General features: G+C 34.8%; 1 protein-coding gene across 2 annotated transcripts in view; it reads right to left on the bottom strand.

Annotated features, from left to right (window-relative positions):
- RADX (RPA1 related single stranded DNA binding protein, X-linked) overlaps positions 1–19,800 on the bottom strand; it is a 68,638-nt gene that overhangs the window by 18,977 nt on the left and 29,861 nt on the right. For both annotated transcript variants that reach the window (XM_003262150.2, XM_003262149.2), the window contains one exon: positions 13,477–13,550. In XM_003262150.2, the coding sequence (XP_003262198.1) occupies positions 13,477–13,550 (74 nt within the window). The remainder of the gene's footprint in view (positions 1–13,476; positions 13,551–19,800) is intronic.

Here is a 19,800-nt window from a genome sequence, read left to right as displayed (position 1 = left end):
ATCTGATGATTTTATAAGTGTTTGACATTTCTTCCTGCACACATTGTCTCTCTTGCCTGCCACCATATAAGACGTGCCTGGCATGATTGTAGGTTTCCTGAGGCCTCCCCAGCCATGTGGAACTGTGAGCCAATTAAACCTCTTTTCTTTGTAAATTACCCAGTCTCAGGCAGTCATTTACAGCAGTGTGAGAATAGACTAATACACATATACATTATGACATTCGTTCATCCATTCAACAAACAATTACAGAACACCTATTATGTGCCAGACATTGTGTTAAAGAATTTGGTACAAGTAATATTTTGATTAAATAATGTACCATAGTAGAATCGGAAACACTGTAAAATCAGAAAAAAAATTGATTTTGGAACAACAGTTCTGCTAGCTGAGATAGGCTGACAGCTTCAGAATTTACCAAAGTTGCTGACTTTCTTTCTTGCCTATGTCCTGGTATTCTTATCCTAGCATAAAAAACCTTGCTGAGGCAGAAGGTGGCTGCAATAGCAAGGTTTCAGTATGGTTAAAATACTACTTCTGATTATCAGACTGTATTACATATTCCCAGAGTACTTGCTTGGTTTCTTAAGCCTAGCTGGAGACTTATTGAAAATGCATTACAAGGTAAAGTATTAGTTTGAGTTGTAAAGGAAGATGAAGAAGTTGAACACATACTTCTTACCAGGAATTTAAAATATTGCAATACTACAAAAGAGTTTTTTAAACTAAAAATTCAGTTGATGAACACACAAATTCCTATAATAATGATTGATAACAAAAGGGATAAAAAACTTAGTCACACATGAAAAGATCAAAAGGAATAAACCAAAGCTGAGAAAAAGAGTTAGTAGGACTAAATTGATGATTGGGAAATGACTTCATCTTTTGTATCTTCTAGAAATAAATCTCTTCTCAAACTAATAAAAGTACATAATCAGAACAACAATTAGTAGCTATTGCAATGATCTAACCCATATTAAACATTCCTGCTTGACTTATTTTAGAATACAGCATGCAAAAGAAAAAGTGATATGCTATTCTAATTTTTAAAAATTAAGTACTTACATCAACCTTATAGAAAACAATTATATGATTGACCTGTTCGGAAAAAGCCATAATAATTTCTATGCATATTTTCTTATTTGAGTGTTAATATTAAGGACTGCCAAGGTACAAATGTTTATATGAAAAATTCCTCTAAAGAAATATGCTTTATTTTTTTATTTTAGTAACTGGGGACTACAATTACCTACCTCAATTATATCTTCATAATTAACTAATACAAATGGGTATGAAATCAATACAGGAGACATTGGCAGTTATTGGTTGTGAATAGTAACAAATCAAAGGCAATAAATAGGAAAGAGACAAAATATATCTAGAGCTCAGGTTTTTCTAAAAATAAGATGAAAATCATGAACTAGTTTTTTTTGAATATTAATAAAATTACTACATGAAACATTATATTTTAAGCTTAATGCATAGCTAAAATATAGGTTAATTACTTAGCAAAAGTATATATTTATATTTTACAATTATAATTTTCATTCCATTATTTCAATTATCTATTTTACTCTTATTTCTGGTGAGATTGGTTCAATCTTTTAATGAGGAACATTTACATTTAGGTCGTAAGGTTAAAAAAAGAATGCAGTTCGAACGTATGTACGTAGGCATCGCAAATTTTTTTTTTTTAAATCTACTCCAAGCATTTCATTACATGGATAAGAGTGGCGGGTTGATAGAGGCAGGCTCACGCCTGTAATCCCAGCACTTTAGGAGCCTGAGGCAGGAGGACTGCTTGAGGCCGGGAGTTCAAGACCAGCTTAGGCAACATAGGGAGACCCTGTCTCTACAAAGTAATAATAATAATGATAATAATAATAACAGTAATAAAATAAGCAGGCATTATGGCACACATCTATGGTTCCATCTACCTGAGTAGCTGAGATGGGAGGATCGCGGGAGCCTGGGAGTTCGAGGCTGCAGTGAGCCATGATTGTGCCATTGCACTCCTGCCTGGGTGACAGAGCAAGACTCTGTCTCAAAAAAAAAAAAATGTGTTGGGGTGTATGGAGGCATGGGGGAGGGAAAGGAGCTATTTTCTTTGCCTCTCCTTCTTGCTAGCAAGTATATAACAGGCTTTTTAAAGACTAGTGAAAGCCAGAGGCTACCTGTAATGCCTTGTGTTACTGTTAACTTTTCAAATGTATGTCTGAGTTACTAGATATAAGCACAAACAAACCACACAAACATATAAATTGTATATGCACAAAATGAATGACTTTTGAATTTACAAGCATATAAAAAGCCAAAGCTATCATGAAACTACCTGGGAATACATTAGTGACCATGTTGACACATATAGATCTAATTCATTCATTAAAACTGCAATATAGTATTACAGTATATTAATATGCTGTATTTATAATCATCTGTTAATTAACATTTAGCTTTTAATTTTCTCTATTATAAATAATTTTCCAGCGAACATCTTGGAATGTGTCTTCCTATGTGGCCAAAGACATAAATGGAATTTCTAGGTCACAGAGTGTAACACATTCCCAACAAATTAGGTATTGTCAAATTATTCTCAAATGGTGGTTGCAGCATATTTATTCTAAGAAAGCGGGGAGGTGCATGAGTCTCTCCCTAATACAAATGCCTACTCCAGCTGGAATACTGAGTTTGTTAAAAAGAGACAAGGAGTAGGTAATTGAGGGATCCTTGACTCTTCTCATTTCTCTACTTTAAATTTTTATCAATATCCAGTTATAGTTGATTGTATCAGAAATCTACTTTTCTGATATAAGTATAGACACTCAAGCTTTCTTTTGTATGGTATGTACTTTTCCATCTTTTTATATCAGATCTTTACATTTAAATTGGTTTTCTTTTAGATGTTATATGGTTGGGTCTTACTTTTGTATCCAATATGATAATCTCCACTTTTTACTTGGGGTTTTTATGCTATTTATTTTAATATAAAGGCATACCTTGTTTTAATGCACTTTATTGTGCCTCACAGATATTGCATTTGTTTGCAAATTGAAGGTCTGTGGGAACCCTGAGTTGAGAAAGTCTATTGGTGACATTTTTTAAACAGCATATGTTCATTTTGCGTCTCTGTGTCACATTTTGGTAATTATCACAATATTTCAAACTTTTAAATTATTATATATATTATGGTAACCTGTGATTACTGATCTTTGATGCTACTATTGTAATTGTTTTGAGGCGCCACAAACCACACCCATATAAGATAGCAAACTTAATTGAAAAATACTGTGTGTGTTCTAACTGCCCCAATTACTGGCCATTCCCCTGTCTATCCTCTTTTCCTCAAGTCTCCCTACTCCCTAAGACAAAATAATATTGAAATTAGGCCAATTAATAACCTTATAATGTTTTCTAAGTGTTCAAGTGAAAGGAGAGTCACACATCTCTCATTTTAAATCAAAAGCTAGAAACAATTTAGTTTAGTGAGGAAGGCATGTCAAAAACCAAGATAGGCTGAAAACTAAGGCCTTCTGAGCCAAACAATTAGCCAGGTTGAGAATACAAAGGAAAAGTTCTTGAAGGAAAGTAAAAATGCTATTCTAGTGAACACATGAATGATAACAAACTGAAACAGCCTTATTGCTGATCTAGAGAAAGTTTTGGTGGTCTGAATAGAAGATCATGCTAGCCACAACAATATTCCCTAAGGCCAAAGCCTAATTCCTAGCAAGGCCCTAACCTAACTCTCTTCAATTCTATGAAGGCTAAGAGAAGCAAGGAAGCTGGAGAAGAAAAGTTGGAAGCTAGCAGAGATTGGTTCATGAGGTTTAAGAAAGACGCTATCCTGACTTGCTAGAAATACCATTTGACCCAGCCATCCCATTACTGGGTATATACCCAAAGGACTGTAAATCATGCTGCTTTTAAGACACATGCACACGTATGTTTATTGCGGCACTATTCACAATAGCAAAGACTTGGAACCAACCCAAATGTCCAACAACGATAGACTGGATTAAGAAAATGTGGCACATATACACCATGGAATACTATGCAGCCATAAATCATCATTCTCAGTAAAGTATCGCAAGGACAAAAAACCAAACACTGCATGTTCTCACTCATAGGTGGGAATTGAACAATGAGAACACATGGACACAGGAAGGGGAACATCACACTCTGGGGACTGTTGTGGGGTGGGGGGAGGGGGGAGGGATAGCATTAGGAGATACACCTAATGCTAAATGACGAGTTAATGGGTGCAGCACACCAACATGGCACATGGACACATATGTAACAAACCTGAACATTGTGCACATGTACCCTAAAACTTAAAGTACAATAAAAAAAAGAAAAAAAAAAAGAAAGAAGCTATCTCCATAACATAAAAGTGCAAGGTGAGGCAGCAAGTTCTGATGTAGAAACTGCAAGTTATCCAGAAAATCCAGCTAAGATAACTGATGAAGGTGGCTACACTGAACAGCAGATTTTCAATGGAGATAAAATAGCTCTGTATTGGAAGAAGATGCCATCTAAGACTTTCATAGTTAGAGAGGAAAAGTCAGTGCCTGGCTTTAAATCTTCAAAGGACAGGCTGACTCTCTTCTTAGGGGCTAATGCAGCTGATGACTTTAAGTTGAAACCAATGCTCATTTACCGTTCCAAAAATCCTGGGGCCCTTAAGAATTATGCTAAATCTACTCTGCCTGTGCTCTAGAAATGGAACAAAGCCTCAATGACAGCACATCTGTTTATAGCATGCTTTACTGAATATTTTAAGCCCACTATTGAGAACTACTGCTCAGATAAAAAGATTCCCCTCAAAATATTACTGCTCATTGACAATGCACCTGGTCACTCAGGAGCTCTGATGGAGATGTACAAGGAGTTCAATGTTGTTTTCATGCCTGCAAACCGAAACCATTCAGAAGCCCATGGATCAAGGAGTAATTCTGACTTTCAAGTCTTAATTCTTAAGAAATGCATTTGATAAGGCTATAGCTACCATAGTGATTCCTCCGATGGATCTGGGCAAAAGTGAAAACTGAAAACCTCCTGGAAATTTGAAAACCTTCTGGAAAGTATTCACCATTCTAGATGCGATTTAAAGTATTTGTGATTTATGGAAGGAGGCCAAAATATCAACATTAACAGGAGTTTAGAAGAAATTGATTCTAAACCCCATAGATGACTTTGAGGGGTTCAACACTTTAGGGTAGGAAGTAACTGCAGAAGTGGTGGAAATGGCAGGAGAACTAGAATTAGAAGTGCAGTCTGAAGATGTTACTAAATTGCTGCAATCTCATCATAAAACTTGAATGGACGAAGAGTTGCTTCTTACAAATGAACAAAGGTGGTTTTTTTGAGATTCAATCTATTCCTGGTGAAGATGTTGTGAACATTGTTAAAATGAAAATAAAGAATTTAGAATATTACATAAGCTTAGCATAATAGATAAAGCAGTGGCAAGGTTTGAAAGGAGTGACTCCAATTTTGAAAGAAGTTCTACTGTGGGTAAAATGCTGTCAAACAGCATTACATGCTACAGATAAATCTTTCCTGAAAGAAAATGTCAACTGATGTGGCAAAATTTATTGCTGTCTTATTTTAAGAAACTGCCACAGCTGATTCCTCAAGGATCTAGAACTAGAAATACCATTTGACCCACCCATCCCATTACTGGATATATACCCAAAGGATTATAAATCATGCTGCTATAAAGACACATGCACACATATGTTTATTGCGGCACTATTCACAATAGCAAAGACTTGGAACCAACCCAAATGTCCATCAATGATAGACTGAATTAAGAAAATGTGGCACATATACACCATGGAATACTATGTAGCCATAAAAAAGGATGGGCCGGGTGCGGTGGCTCACGCCTGTAATCCCAGCACTTTGGGAGGCCAAGACGGGTGGATCACGAGGTCAGGAGATCGAGACCATCTTGGCTAACGTGGTGAAACCCCGTTTCTACTAAAAATACAAAAAATTAGCCAGGCGTGTTGGCGGGTGCCTATAGTCCCAGCTACTCGGGAGGCTGAGGCAGGAGAATGGCGTGAACCCAGGAGGCGGAGCTTGCAGTGAGCTTAGATCGCGCCACTGCACTCCAACCTGGGGGACATAGCGAGACTCCGTCTCAAAACAAAACAAAACAAAAACAAAACAAAACAAAACAAAAAAAGGATGAGTTCATGTCCTTTGTAGGGACATGGATGAAGCTGGAAACCATCATTCTGAGCAAACTATCACAAGGGCAGAAAACCAAACACCATATGTTCTCACTCACAGGTGGGAATTGAACAATGAGAACACTTGGACACAGGGTGGGGAACATCAAGCACTGGGGCCTGTCGTGGGGTGGGCGGTGGGGGGAGGGATAGCTATAGGAATTATACCTAATGTAAATGACGAGTTAATGGGTGCAGCACACCAACATGGCACATGTATACATATGTAACAAACCTGCACGTTGTGCACATGTACCCTAGAACTTAAAGTATAATAAAAAAAAGAAAATCTGAAAAAAAAATAAAGCTGACAACAACTTAAAAAAGAAAAAAAAGAAACTGCCACAGCCATCAACATAAGGCAAGACCCTCCGCCAGCAAAAAGACTATGACTCACTGAAGGCTCAGATGATGGTTAGCATTTATTAGCAATACAGTATTTTTAAATTAAGGTATGTACATTTTTGGATATAATGATATTGCATACTTATTAGAATGTAAACATCACTTTAATATGTACTGAAAAACCTAAAAATTTGTGTGATTTGCTCTACTGCGATTTTCACTTTATTCTAATGGTTTGGCACCAAACCCACAATATCTCTGAGGCATGCCTGCAATTAACCATGGAAGGACTTAAATTTGCTACTTTTCTATTGTTTTTCTTTGACTCATCTATTCCTTATACCGATTTTCTCTTTTCCTGCCTTCTCTTGGATTGAATGTTTTAAAAAATAATCCCTTTGTAGATTCTGGATATTAGCCTTTTGTCAGATGGACACATTGCAAAAATTTTCTCCCATTCTGTAGGTTGCCTGTTCACTCTGATGATAGTTTCTTTTGCTGTGCAGAAGCTCTTTCGTTTAATTAGATCCCATTTGTCCATTTTGGCTTTTGTTGCCATTGCTTTTGGTGTTTTATTCCTAAGTCTTTGCCCATGCCTATGTCCTGAGTGATAGTGCCTAGGTTTTTTTCTAGAGTTTTTATGGATTTAGGTCTTACGTTTAAGTCTTTAATCCATCTTGAGTTAATTTTTGTATAAGGTGTAAGTAAGGGGTCCAGTTTAAGTTTTCTGCACATGGCTAGCCAGTTTTCCCAACACCATTTATTAAATAGGAAATCCTTTCCCCATTGCTTGTTTTTGTCAGGTTTGTCAAAGATCAGATGGTTGTAGATGTGTGGTGTTATTTCTGTGGCCTGTGTTCTGTTCCATTGGTCACTTAAACAAATTTACAAGAAAAAAAAAAACAACCCCATCAAGAAGTGGGTGAAGGATATGAACAGACACTTCTCAAAAGAAGATATTTATGCAGCCAACAAACATATGAAGAAAAAGCTCATCATCACTGGTCATTAGAGAAATGCAAATCAAAACCACAATGAGATACCATCTCATGCCAGTTAGAATGGTGATTATTATAAAGTCAGGAAACAACAGATGCTGGAGAGGATGTGGAGAAATAGGAATGCTTTTACACTGTTGGTAGGAGTGTAAATTAGTTCGACCGTTGTGGAAGACAGTTTTGTGATTCCTCAAGGATCTAGAACCAGAAATACATTTGACCCAGCAATCCCATTACTGGGTATATACTCAAAGGATTATAAATTATTCTACTATAAAGACACATGCACACGTATGTTTACTGAGGCACTGTTCACAATAGCAAAGACTTGGAACCATCCCAAATGGCCATCAATGATAGAATGGATAAAGCAAATGTGGCACATATACACCATGGAATACTATGCAGCCATAAAAAAGGATGAGTTCATGTCCTTTTCAGGGACATGGATGAAGCTGGAAACCATCATTCTCAGCAAACTAACACAAGAACAGAAAACCAAACACTGCATGTTCTCACTAATAAGTAGGAGTTGAACAATGAGAACACATGGACACAGGGAGGAGAACATCACACACTGGGGCCTGTCAGCATGTTGGGGGCTAGGGGAGGGATAGTATTAGGAGAAATACCTAATATAGATGATGGGTTGATGGGTGCAGCAAACCACCATGGCACACATATACCTATGTAACAAAACTGCATGTTCTGCAAATGTATCCCAGAGCTTAAAAGTATAATAAAATAAAATAAAATAAAAAATCATCCCAATAAGCCCTGCTATTGATTAGCTACACTTTTTTTTAGTGTTTTCTCTAAGGTCTATAATATACAACATCAACTTACTACAATCTACCTTCAAATGATGCTATGCATCTTCATGCATGTAGTGTAAGAATTTTCGAACAGTGTATTTCCATATCCCCTCCAGTCATCATGCTATTTTTTCATAACACTTTACTTCTATATAAACTATAAACTCCACAATATATTTTTATTATTTCTGATCTAAAAGAAAAATGAGAAAATATATTTTATTTTACCCACCTATTTACTATTTCTAGTGCTTTATCTTCCTTTACTTAGATAAAAATTTCCATCAGGTGTTATACGTTTTCTGCCTGAAGAACTTCCTCTAATATTTTTCATTGTGTAGGTCTGGTGGTGATGAATTCTCTCAGCTTTTGCAGCTTTTGTCTTTATTTTGCCTTTATTTTTAAAAGTTATATTCATTGTGTATAGAATTCTAAGTTTACAGTTTTTTTTTTTTTTTTTTGACAGAATCTCACTCTGTCACCCAGGCTAGAGTGCAGTGGTGCAATTTTGGGTCACTGCAACCTCTGCCTCCTGAGTTCAAGCGATTCTCCTGCCTCAGCCTCCCAAGTCACTGGTAATACAGGCATGCTCCATGATTATATAATTTCTTAAGAGACATCTGCTGTCATGCTTGTCTTTGCCCCTTTGTGACTTATGTGTATTTTTTTCTTTTCTCTTTCGCTTCAAGATTTCGTTTATCCTGGTTTTCAGTGGCGGTGTGTGTGTGTGTGTGCGTGCATTTAATGATGTTTTTGTCTCCTTGTTCTATTATTTTAAGAGGAGTGCACCATGATTGTTATGTGCATCAACTGCTCTTTTAAAATCCACCAGGTTATTTACCTTTTTAAGATTATATTATATGTTATATACATTCATGATGGTTACTGTATTCTTAGTGGAATGTCCATTTATCATCCTATATATTCTATATTGTCCCTATTTATCTTTACTTATAGTTTTTACCTTAAATTCTATTTAATTCATATGAATATTGCTATACCACTTTTCTCTTGGTTAGTATATATCAGGTATATATTTTGCCATTCCTTTATTTTCAATCTTTTATATAATTTTGCTTAAGTATGCCTCTCTCTTAAAAAAAAATTTCTTTTGAGATGGGTTCTCACTATGTTGCCCAGGCTGAAGTGCAGTGGCTATTCACAGACACGATTATAGCACACTACAGTCTCAAACTCCTGGGCTCAAGTGATCCTCCTGCCTCAGCTTCCTGAGTAGCTAGGACTATAGATGCATGCCACTGCACCAGGCTTAAGTGTGTCTCTTATATGTGGGATGTAACTGGATTAATTTTTAAGATTGAAATATGAAAGTTTAATATGTTTACATTTATTGAAATTGTTGATAATTCAGAATTATCTCAGCTATATTATTTTGTGTTTTATCTTAAAAAAAAAAAAAAGAGAGATGGAGTCCCATTATGTTGCCCAGACTAGTCTTGAACTCCTGGCCTCAGGTAATCTTCCTGTCTCAGACTCCCCAAGTGCAGGAATCACAGACATAAGCCACCATGCTCAGCCCATGTTTTATCTTAATCATGCTTTTTCTTTGCTTTTTCCCTCTTTTTTCTACCTTTCCTGCCCTGAAAAATTTTTCATAATTCCTCCCCTTTTTTTCTGTGCTGCTTCAGAAGTTACACATTCTATCCTATTCTTTCAGCTTGATCTTAAATTTTTAACTCACATGTTTAAATTTACAAAGCCTGCAGTATATAAATCTCTACTATTTTCCATAAAGATACAATGATCTTAGAATGCTTTAGTTCTCATCTTTCCATCTATTTCACCTTAAATAGTATTTTCATTCTACTTTGTTTCAAATCCCATGAAATAATTCATTACCATAGTCATTAATTTCTACTGCATATATTTATTTATATTTGCCAATATTTTACTAACTTCTTTGCTTACCATTGCTTCTTACATTCTGATATTTCCTTTTGGTTTGATTTTCCATCTCTCAGAATTCTTTAGTAATTCTTTCATTGAGACTCTACAAGTAATAACTCTTTTAGTCTCTGACTATCCGAAAATATCTTTATTTCACCCTCACTCTTGCTTGATTGTTTAGGTAGACATAAAATTCCAGGTTAGGAATTATCTCAACACTTTGAAGACATTTCACTGCCTAAAGCATTGTTGTTTTTGGGAAATTTTTCCGTCTAATTTTGTTTTCTTTGTTGATAAGTCTGTCTTTTTTTTATCTCTGGTAATGTTAAGGATGTTTATCTTTGATGCTCTGCAGGTTCACTATCATGGTCTGTATCATTTATCACATATCATATGTCTAGATACAGATTATTTTTATTCTACTCAGAATTCACTGTGATCCTTCAATTTAATAATTCATATATATATATACAATTTTGAAAAAATACCCTCTTCAAATACTGCTTCTTCCTAACTATCTCTGTTCTGTCCTCCTGAACCTTTATTAGATATAAATTGGACTTTCTCATCCTATCCACTATGTCTTTCAACTTGTATTTTACCTTTCTAAACTCTTTACCACTCTCTGGTGTGATTTCATCAGTATCTCCAAATACACTAAATTATTTCTTCATCTGCATTTATCTATTATTCTACTCATCCTCTACTGATTAAGTGTGTGTGTGGATATCTTTTTCACATATGTCAGTTCTTTCTTCATACTGATCTGTTTCCAACTTACTGACTTTTATTTATTCCTTTAACTTTTTAAACTTGTTTATTTTAGAGCTGGATGTGGTGGCTCACACCTGTAATCCCAGCACTTTGGGAGGCTGAGGCTGGAGGATCACTTGAGGCCAGGAGTTTGAGATCAACCTGGGAAACATAGTGAGACACTATCTCTATAAAAAATTATAAAATAATAGACATATGTTTAAAAGCCTCTTTCTGATTGGCCTAGTATTTCTAGCTTCTGGGGTATAAATTCTTCCATGTGTAACATCTGATCACATTGCCTTTCAGTAGTAGCTCATTTCCTTTGGAAGTCTGTAATTTTTAACCATGAATCCATTTTCTGTAGATATTGTTTTCCAAGGGAATCTCAAGCACCCTAGGTTACAAGAAACCTCCCTTTTCGGAAGTTTCACAACTGCCTTTGTCTAGACCTTAGGGTCTTGATTTCACTGATTTTGGACCAGATATTAGTGTTAACTTCTTAGTTCAGTAGCCTCACCATTTTAATCATGTGAACTGCAACCATACTTCCATGCTGCACAGGTCTGGGATTCCACTTTCTCTCAGATGACTTTTTCTTACCCATTGCCCAGGAGATACAGGAAGTTCTTTGATACCTCTCCACATTGATGGTCACAATTTTTCTGCCCTTCTGCAAACTTCCAAGTTTACATTAGTTTTACTTCTTCACAAGTAGGAGGTCTGTGGTCTGGACTGTCCTTCCCATGTAGTTATTATACCTCAGCCCATGAAAATTAAGGCCTCTATCTAGTTCTGAGATGTCCATGAACACTTTTAGTTTTGGTTCCTACTCACTATTAAATTTAAATTCCTTTTTTGTTTCTGGCACCTGGTGATTTTTCATTCTTGTTTAGAGCTTGATTGGATACTTACATTATAATGTTTTTCTTTTGTGGGTTTTCAATCGGCCAGATTTACCATAAGGCAATCCCTCCTTTTGCTACTGGTCTGTCAGGCTATTCTTGGATTTATTTCTTTCTCAAGCCTAAGACTCAATCAATTCTATCTTTCAATTTTAGTTAGCAAGTGAATGATTAACTTACATCTGAACAAGAGCTTTCTCCAAAACAGCATGGAATAGGAAGGAAAAGTTGAAATTAATTTCAAATAACCACTTCCTATGAGATAAACAAAATGTGTCCATAAAGCTCAGCACAGTGCCTGACACATAAATGCTCAATAAATGGCTGGTACTACTATTATACAATTGTGAGAAGTACCATATTATCTTCTGTAGGTAAAAGAGAGGGGATAATCTTAGCAGATGCTAATATAAAAATCTGTATGAAGTTTAATCACCAAGCTGACAAGCTGAAGAATAGAATTTAATTGCTTTCTTGGATATTAAACAGAGAATCACAAAACCTGGGAACAATTATGGTTTTCTCCTTCATTTTCAGAATTTAGAGTCCAGGCAAGATCCATTGTCTGAGGAACATTTTTTTTAATTCAAATTATGCTTAGCTGGGAAAAATAATCTTTTTCTCCATAAGTCCCTAAATTACATTTTTTACTGAAATCATCTAAAGTGCTTGAAACTTTTGGACAAAGTATTCGGCCTTATAGAGAATAATCAATCTAGAATATGACATGAGAAATGAATAAAAATCTACTATTAACTAACCCACATAAATCTAATAGGTAAGCACAGATGTTTCTAAAAAGATTTATAATGTTTAGAATGGACTTGTTCACAATGCCCCAATTTTATATCATGTAACAATCAACAGAAGTATCATGTAACAATCAACAAAAGTCATATTTAAATACTTTGGAAAGGTTCGTTGAGACATCAAATTTAACAAGGTAGTATTCAATAAAATGACAGTATCACTTTTGTCTAGGTTGAGGATGAAGACAAAATAACACCAAAAGCAAAGCCAGGAAATAAAGTGCTAAAAAGTCTAATCCAGAGAGATGATACCTGATAAGATCTGACTTAAACCAAACCATTCTACGGACACTCCACCAGAAAAAAATTGTATTACGAAATCACTTCAGAAATGAGGCCAAAATTCAAACCAGCCAACCCAATAGCAAAGAAAGAAGATACAATTTACTTTTAAGAGTTATCCATATTTGTTGTCAATTAAAAATTAAACTTCCTACTTATTCTTCCATTAAAAATAGTACATTTGAAGAGATATACTATTACTAATGAAACAGACTGGTAAGTATAAGTTTGTTTATAATTACTTTCACTTTTGGGATGATACCAAATTGATCAGTACACTTCTGACAGTGACCTAAGCTAATATTGCTATATGCAAAGCATACATTCTAAGCATGTATTACCTGTGCTTAGTAATTAAATAGTAATCTTCATAGAATAATGTTTCATAAAGTTTTCATAAATAATAATAACAAATAGTAACATACGGTTGAAGATGCTTGGCATGCCTGGTTTAATTCCCTTTGTTTGTACAGAAGCTCCTGGTTGAGGTACAGCAACTCTATAAAGGATAAGAAGAGTATAACCAATCGTTATAAAAAGAGCCTCAAATGAAAAACAAATCAACTAGTTCTATTCAGAATTTATTTTAATTCAATAAATTTAGAAAATATACAGGTTAAGTTTGTTGAATAATACATTAAAATACACTAATAATTATGAAAAAATCCTATATATAAAACAACTCAAATACTGCAATAGATTTAAATATTAAGGATTATTCCATAAAAGGGAGCATTAATTTTATTAAATATTACCTGAAGATAATATTTTTATTCTTTATGACAGAAATTTAAAATTTAGTGCATACATAGCAAACAAAATAATCAAAGTGAAGAGACAACCCACAGAATGGGAGAAAATATTTGCAAACTACTCATCTGACCAGGGATTAATAACCAGAATACACAAGGAGCTCAAACAAAACTGTAAAGGAAAAAAGCTAATAATCTGATGAAAAATGGGGAAAAGATTTGACATTTTTATGAGAAATGACATTTCTCTAACAGACATTTCTCAAAAAAAGACATATAAATGGCAAACAGGTATATGGAAAGGTGCTCAGCATCACTGATCATCAGAGAAACCCAAATCAAAACTACAATGAGACATCATCTCACCCCAGTAAAAGTGGCTTGAATACAAAAGACAGGTAAATAACAAATGCTGACAAGAATGTGGAGAATAGGAAAACCCTGTATAATGTTGGTAGGAATGTAAATTAGTATATCCACTATGGAGACAGTTTGGAGGTTTCTACAAAAATTGAAAATTGAGCTACCATATAATCGAGCATCCCCCCTGTTCGGTATACACCCAAAAGAAAGAAAATCAGTATATCAAAGAGATAGCTGCACTTCCATGTTTGTTGTAGCAGCTTTTACAATAGCTAAGGTTTGGAAGCAACCTAAGAGTCCATCAACAGATGAATGGATAAAGAAAATGTGGTACATGTACACAATGGAGTACTATTCAGGCATAAAATGAATAAGATCCTGTCATTTGCAATGACATGGATAGAACTGGAGATCATTGTGTTAAGTGGAAATAAGATAGGCAATAAAAGATAAACATTGCATGTTCTCACTTATTTGTAGGAGCTAAAAATTAAAACAGCTGAACACATGAAGATAGAGAGTAGAAGAAGAATGGTTACCAGAGGCTGGGAAGAGGAGTGGGGGAGTTTGGGAGAGGTATGGATGGTTAATGGGTACAAAAATATAGAAAGAATGAATAAGACCTACTATTTGATAGCACAACAGGGTGACTGTAGTCCATAATAACTTCACTGTACATTTTAAAATAACTAAAAGACAGTGTAATTTAATTGTTTGTAACACAAAGGATAAATGCTTGAAGGGATGGATACCCCATTCTCCATGATGTGATTATTATGCATTGTATGCCTGTATCAAAACATTTCATGAATGCACCTAACATTTCCTTACAAAAATTAAAAATAAATAAGTAAAAATAAAATAAGTGCAATGGCCTAGTTTTTATGTTTTCTTTGTTCAAAAATTATGGGAAACAATCTGGCCTGCCATTCCAGTTTTATTTCATAGTTTTTTATTAGTCCCATGGTGCTTTAAACCTTCATGCTTTTCTTTCTGCCTGGAACAATGCTATGTCCCCTTTCATTTGCCTGGTTAACTCTTATTCATCCTTCAGGATTTAACTCCAGCATAATTTCCTACAAGAAGCTTCCCTCGATCTCTTGCCAAGGCTAACTGCCCCTTGTATATGCTATTACAGTATTGTGAATAAACTTCTATCATGGCATTCACCATATCATATTGAAATTACAGGTTTAAAAGTCTGTCTCTTCCACAAACAAGACTTAGCTATCTATGAAAGTATGAACTCATCTTTATCAGTTACATCTGCTATGACCCTATTTCCAAATAAGGTCATATTCAGAAGTCCTGAGGGTTAGGACTTCAACGTATGCATTTTGTGGGGACACAATTCAACCCATAAGTCTGCCCTCTGGTCCCACAAAATTCCTGTCCTTCTCATATGCAAAATAGGTTCACCCCATCACAACAGCCCCAAAAGTCTTATCCCATAGCAGCAAAATCCATTGATCTGTTGCTTATAAGAAACATACTTTACCTATAAAGATACATGTAAACTGAAAATAAAAAGGTGGTAAAAGATATTCCATGTCAATGGAAACCAAAAAACTGTAGGAGTAGCTATCTTTATATCAGACAAAATCAATTTTGAGACAAAAACAATAAGAAGAGACAAAGAAGATCACTATATAATGATAAAGGAGTCAATCCAGCAAGACAATATAACAATTTTAAATATGTATGCACCCAACACTGTAGCACCCAGATATATAAACCAAATATTATTAGAGCTAAAGAGACAGATAGGCTGCAATACAATAATAGCTAGAGACTTCAACACCCCACTTTCAACACTGGACAAATCTTCTAGACAGAAAATCAACAAAGAAATATTGGACTTAATCTGCACTGTAGATCAAATGGATCTAATAGATATTTACAGAACATGTAATCCAACAGCTGCAGAATACACATTCTTTTCCTCAGCACATGGATCATTCTCAAGGATAGATCATATGTTAGGTCACTCAGAACATGGATCATTCTCAAGGATAGATCATATGTTAGGTCACAAAACAAGTCTTAAAACATTCAAATAAACAAATAATATCTAGCACCTTTTCTGTCCACAATGGAATAAAACTAGAAATTAGTAACAAGAATGATTTTGGAAACTATACAAATAAATAGAAATTAAACAGCATGTTCTTCAATTACCAATGTGTCAATGAAGAAATTAAGAAGAAAATTGAAAAATTTCTCAAAACAAATGAAAATAGAAGCAAAACATAACAAAACCTAAGGGATACAGCAAAAGCAGTAGTAAGAGGGACATTTACAGCTATAAGTGCCTCCAACAAAAAAGAAGAAAAACCTCAAATAAGCAACCTAATGATATATCTTAAAGAATTAGAAAGGCAAGAGCAAAACAAACCCAAATTAGTGGAGGAAAACAAGATCAGAGCATAAATAAATAAAATTGAAATGAGAAAATCAATACAAAAGATCAATGAAGCAAAAAGCTGCTTTCTTGAAAAGTTAAACAAAACTTACATTTAGCCAGGCCATGAAAAAAGAGAGAAGATCCAAATAAATAAAATTAGAAATGAAAAAAGAGCTTTTACAACTGATACTGCAGAAATTCAAAGGTTCATTAGTGGCTACTATGTAAAACCATATGCCAATAAAATGGAAAATTTAGAAGAAATGGACAAATTCCTAGACACATACAACCTACCAAGATTGAACCAGGAAGAAATCCAAAACCTGAACAAACCAATAACAAGTAATGAGATGGAAGTTGTAATAAAAAGTCTCCCAGTAAAGAAAAGCCTGGGATCCAATGGCTACACTGATGAATTCTCCCAAACATTTCAAGAAGAGCTAATATCAATCCTACTCAAAAAAATGGAGGAGGAAGGAATACTTTCAAACTCATTCTGCAAGGCCAGTATTACCCTTATAACAAAACCAGACAAAGACACATCCACAAAAGAAAACTACAGGTCAATATCTCTGATGAATTTTGATACAAAAATCCTCAACAAAATACTAGCAAACCAAATTCAACAATATATAGAATGATCTCTCATCACGACCAGGTGAGATTTATCCCTGGGATGACAACATGGTTCAACATATGCAAATCAATGTGATATACCATATCAACAGAATAAAGGATCAAAACCATACAATCATTTCAATTGATGTTGAAAAAACATTTGATAAAATTCAATATCCCTTCATGATAAAAACCCTCAAAAAGCTGTGGATAGAAGGAACGCACTTCAACATAATAAAAACCATATATGAAAGACCCACAACTAGTATCACACTTAGTGGGGAAAAACTGAAAGCCTTTCCTCAGATCTGGAAGACAACAAGGATGCACACTTTCACCCCTGTTATTCAACATGGTACTGGAAGTCCTAGCTAAAGCAACCAGACCAGAGAAAGAAATAAAGGGCATCCAACTTGGAAAGGAAGAAGTCAAATAATCCTTGTTTGCAGAGGATATGATTTTATATTTGGAAAAACTTAAAGACTCCACAAGAAAACTATTAGAACTCGTAAACTCACTAAAGTTGCAGGATACAAAATCAACATACAAAAATCAGTAGCATTTCTCTATGCCAAAAGTGAAAAATGTGAAAAAGAAATAAAAAAGTAATCCCATTTACAACAGCCACACATAAAATTAAATACCTAGGAATGAACATAACCAAACAAGTGAAAGATGTCTATAATGAAAACTAAAACACTGATGAAAGAAATTGAAGAGGACATTCAAAAATGGAAAAATACTGTATGATCATGTATTGGAAGAATCAATTTATTAAAATGTCTATACTGCCCAAAACAATCTACATATTCAGTGCAATCCCTGCCAAAATACCAATGACATTCTTCACAGAAATAGAAAAAACAATCCTAAAGTTTAGATGGAACCACAAAAGACCCAGAATAGCCAAAGCTATCCCAATCAACTTATGCAAATCAATGTGATATATCATATCAACAGAATAAAGGATCAAAACCATATGATCATTTCAATTGATCAACACACAAATCCACACACCTAAAGTGAACTCATTTTTAACAAAGGTGTCAAGAACATACACTCGGGTAAAGACAGTCTTTCCAATAAATGGTGCTGGGAAAACTGGATATCCATATTCAGAAGAATGAAACTATATTCCCATCTCTCGCCATATACAAAAATCAAATCAAAATGGATTAAAGACCTAAATCTAACACATCGAGGTATGAAACTACTACAAGAAAACATTGGGGAAAATCTACAGGACATGGTCTGGGCAAAAATTTCTTGAGTAATACCCCACAAGAACAGGCAACCAAAGCAAAAATGGACAAATAGAATGACATCTACCCATCTGACAAGGGATTAATAACCAGAATATATAAGGAGCTCAAACAACTTTATAGGAATAAACTAATAATCCAATCAAAAACGGGCAAAAGATTTGAATAGACGTTTCTCAAAAGAAGATATACAAATGGCAAACAGGCACATGAAAAGGTGCTCAACATCACTGATCATCAGAGAAATGCACATCAAACCCATACAATCATTTCATTTGATGCTGAAAAAAACATTTGATAAAATTCAACATCCCTTCATGATAAAAACCCTCAAAAAGCTGTGGATAGACACCATTTTACCTCAGTTAAAATGGCTTAAATCCAAATACAGGCAATAACAAATGCTGATGATGATGTGGAGAAAAGGAACTCTGTACACTGTTGGTGGGAATGTAAATTAGTACAACCACTATGGAGAACAGTTTGGAGGTTCCTCAAAGAAACTGAAAATTGAAACACAATGTGATCCAGCAATTCCACTGCTGGGTATATACCCAGGAGAAAGGAAATCAGTATACCAAAGAGATATCTGCACTCCTATGTTGTTGCAGCACTGTTTATAATAGCTAAGATTTGGAAGCAACCTACATATCCATCAACAGATGAGTGGATAAAAAAATGTGACATATACCCAATGGAGTACTATTTAGCCATAAAAATGAGATCCAGTGATTTGCAACAACATGGATGGAACTGGAGATCATTATGTTAAGTGAAATAAGCCAAGCATAGAAAGATAAACATTCCATGTTCTCACCTATTTGTGGGATCTAAAAATCAAACAAGTGAACTCATAAAGGTACAGTTTAGAAGGACGGTTACCAGAGGCTGGGAAGGGTAGTAGGGGGTGCGGGGAAGTGAAGACGTTTAATGGGTACAAATAAATAGCTAGAAAGAATGAATAAGACCTACTACTTGATAGCACATCAGAGTGACTATAGTCCATAATAACTTAATTGTACATTTAAATGTAACTAAAAGAGTGTAATTTGATTGTAATACAAAGAATAAATGCTTGATGGGATGGATACCCCATTCTCCATGACATTCTTATTTCACATTGTATGCCTGTATCAAAACATCTCATGTGCCCCCATAAATATATATGTACCTACTATGTACCCACAAAAATTAAAAGTTAAAAAATTTTAAAAAATAAATTAAAAATTTTACGTATTACTTATTCACAACCAAAAACTGCTGTGCACCTGGGCACACTCTAAAAGATTGGAATTTTTAAAATCTTAAAATCCAAAGTGATTCTGCACTCTGCTTTATGAGTGTTTGGGC

The sequence above is a fragment of the Nomascus leucogenys genome, chromosome X (assembly GCF_006542625.1).
Source record: "Nomascus leucogenys isolate Asia chromosome X, Asia_NLE_v1, whole genome shotgun sequence".
Taxonomy (NCBI): domain Eukaryota; kingdom Metazoa; phylum Chordata; class Mammalia; order Primates; family Hylobatidae; genus Nomascus; species Nomascus leucogenys.
This window is presented reverse-complemented; position numbering and strand designations above follow the sequence as displayed.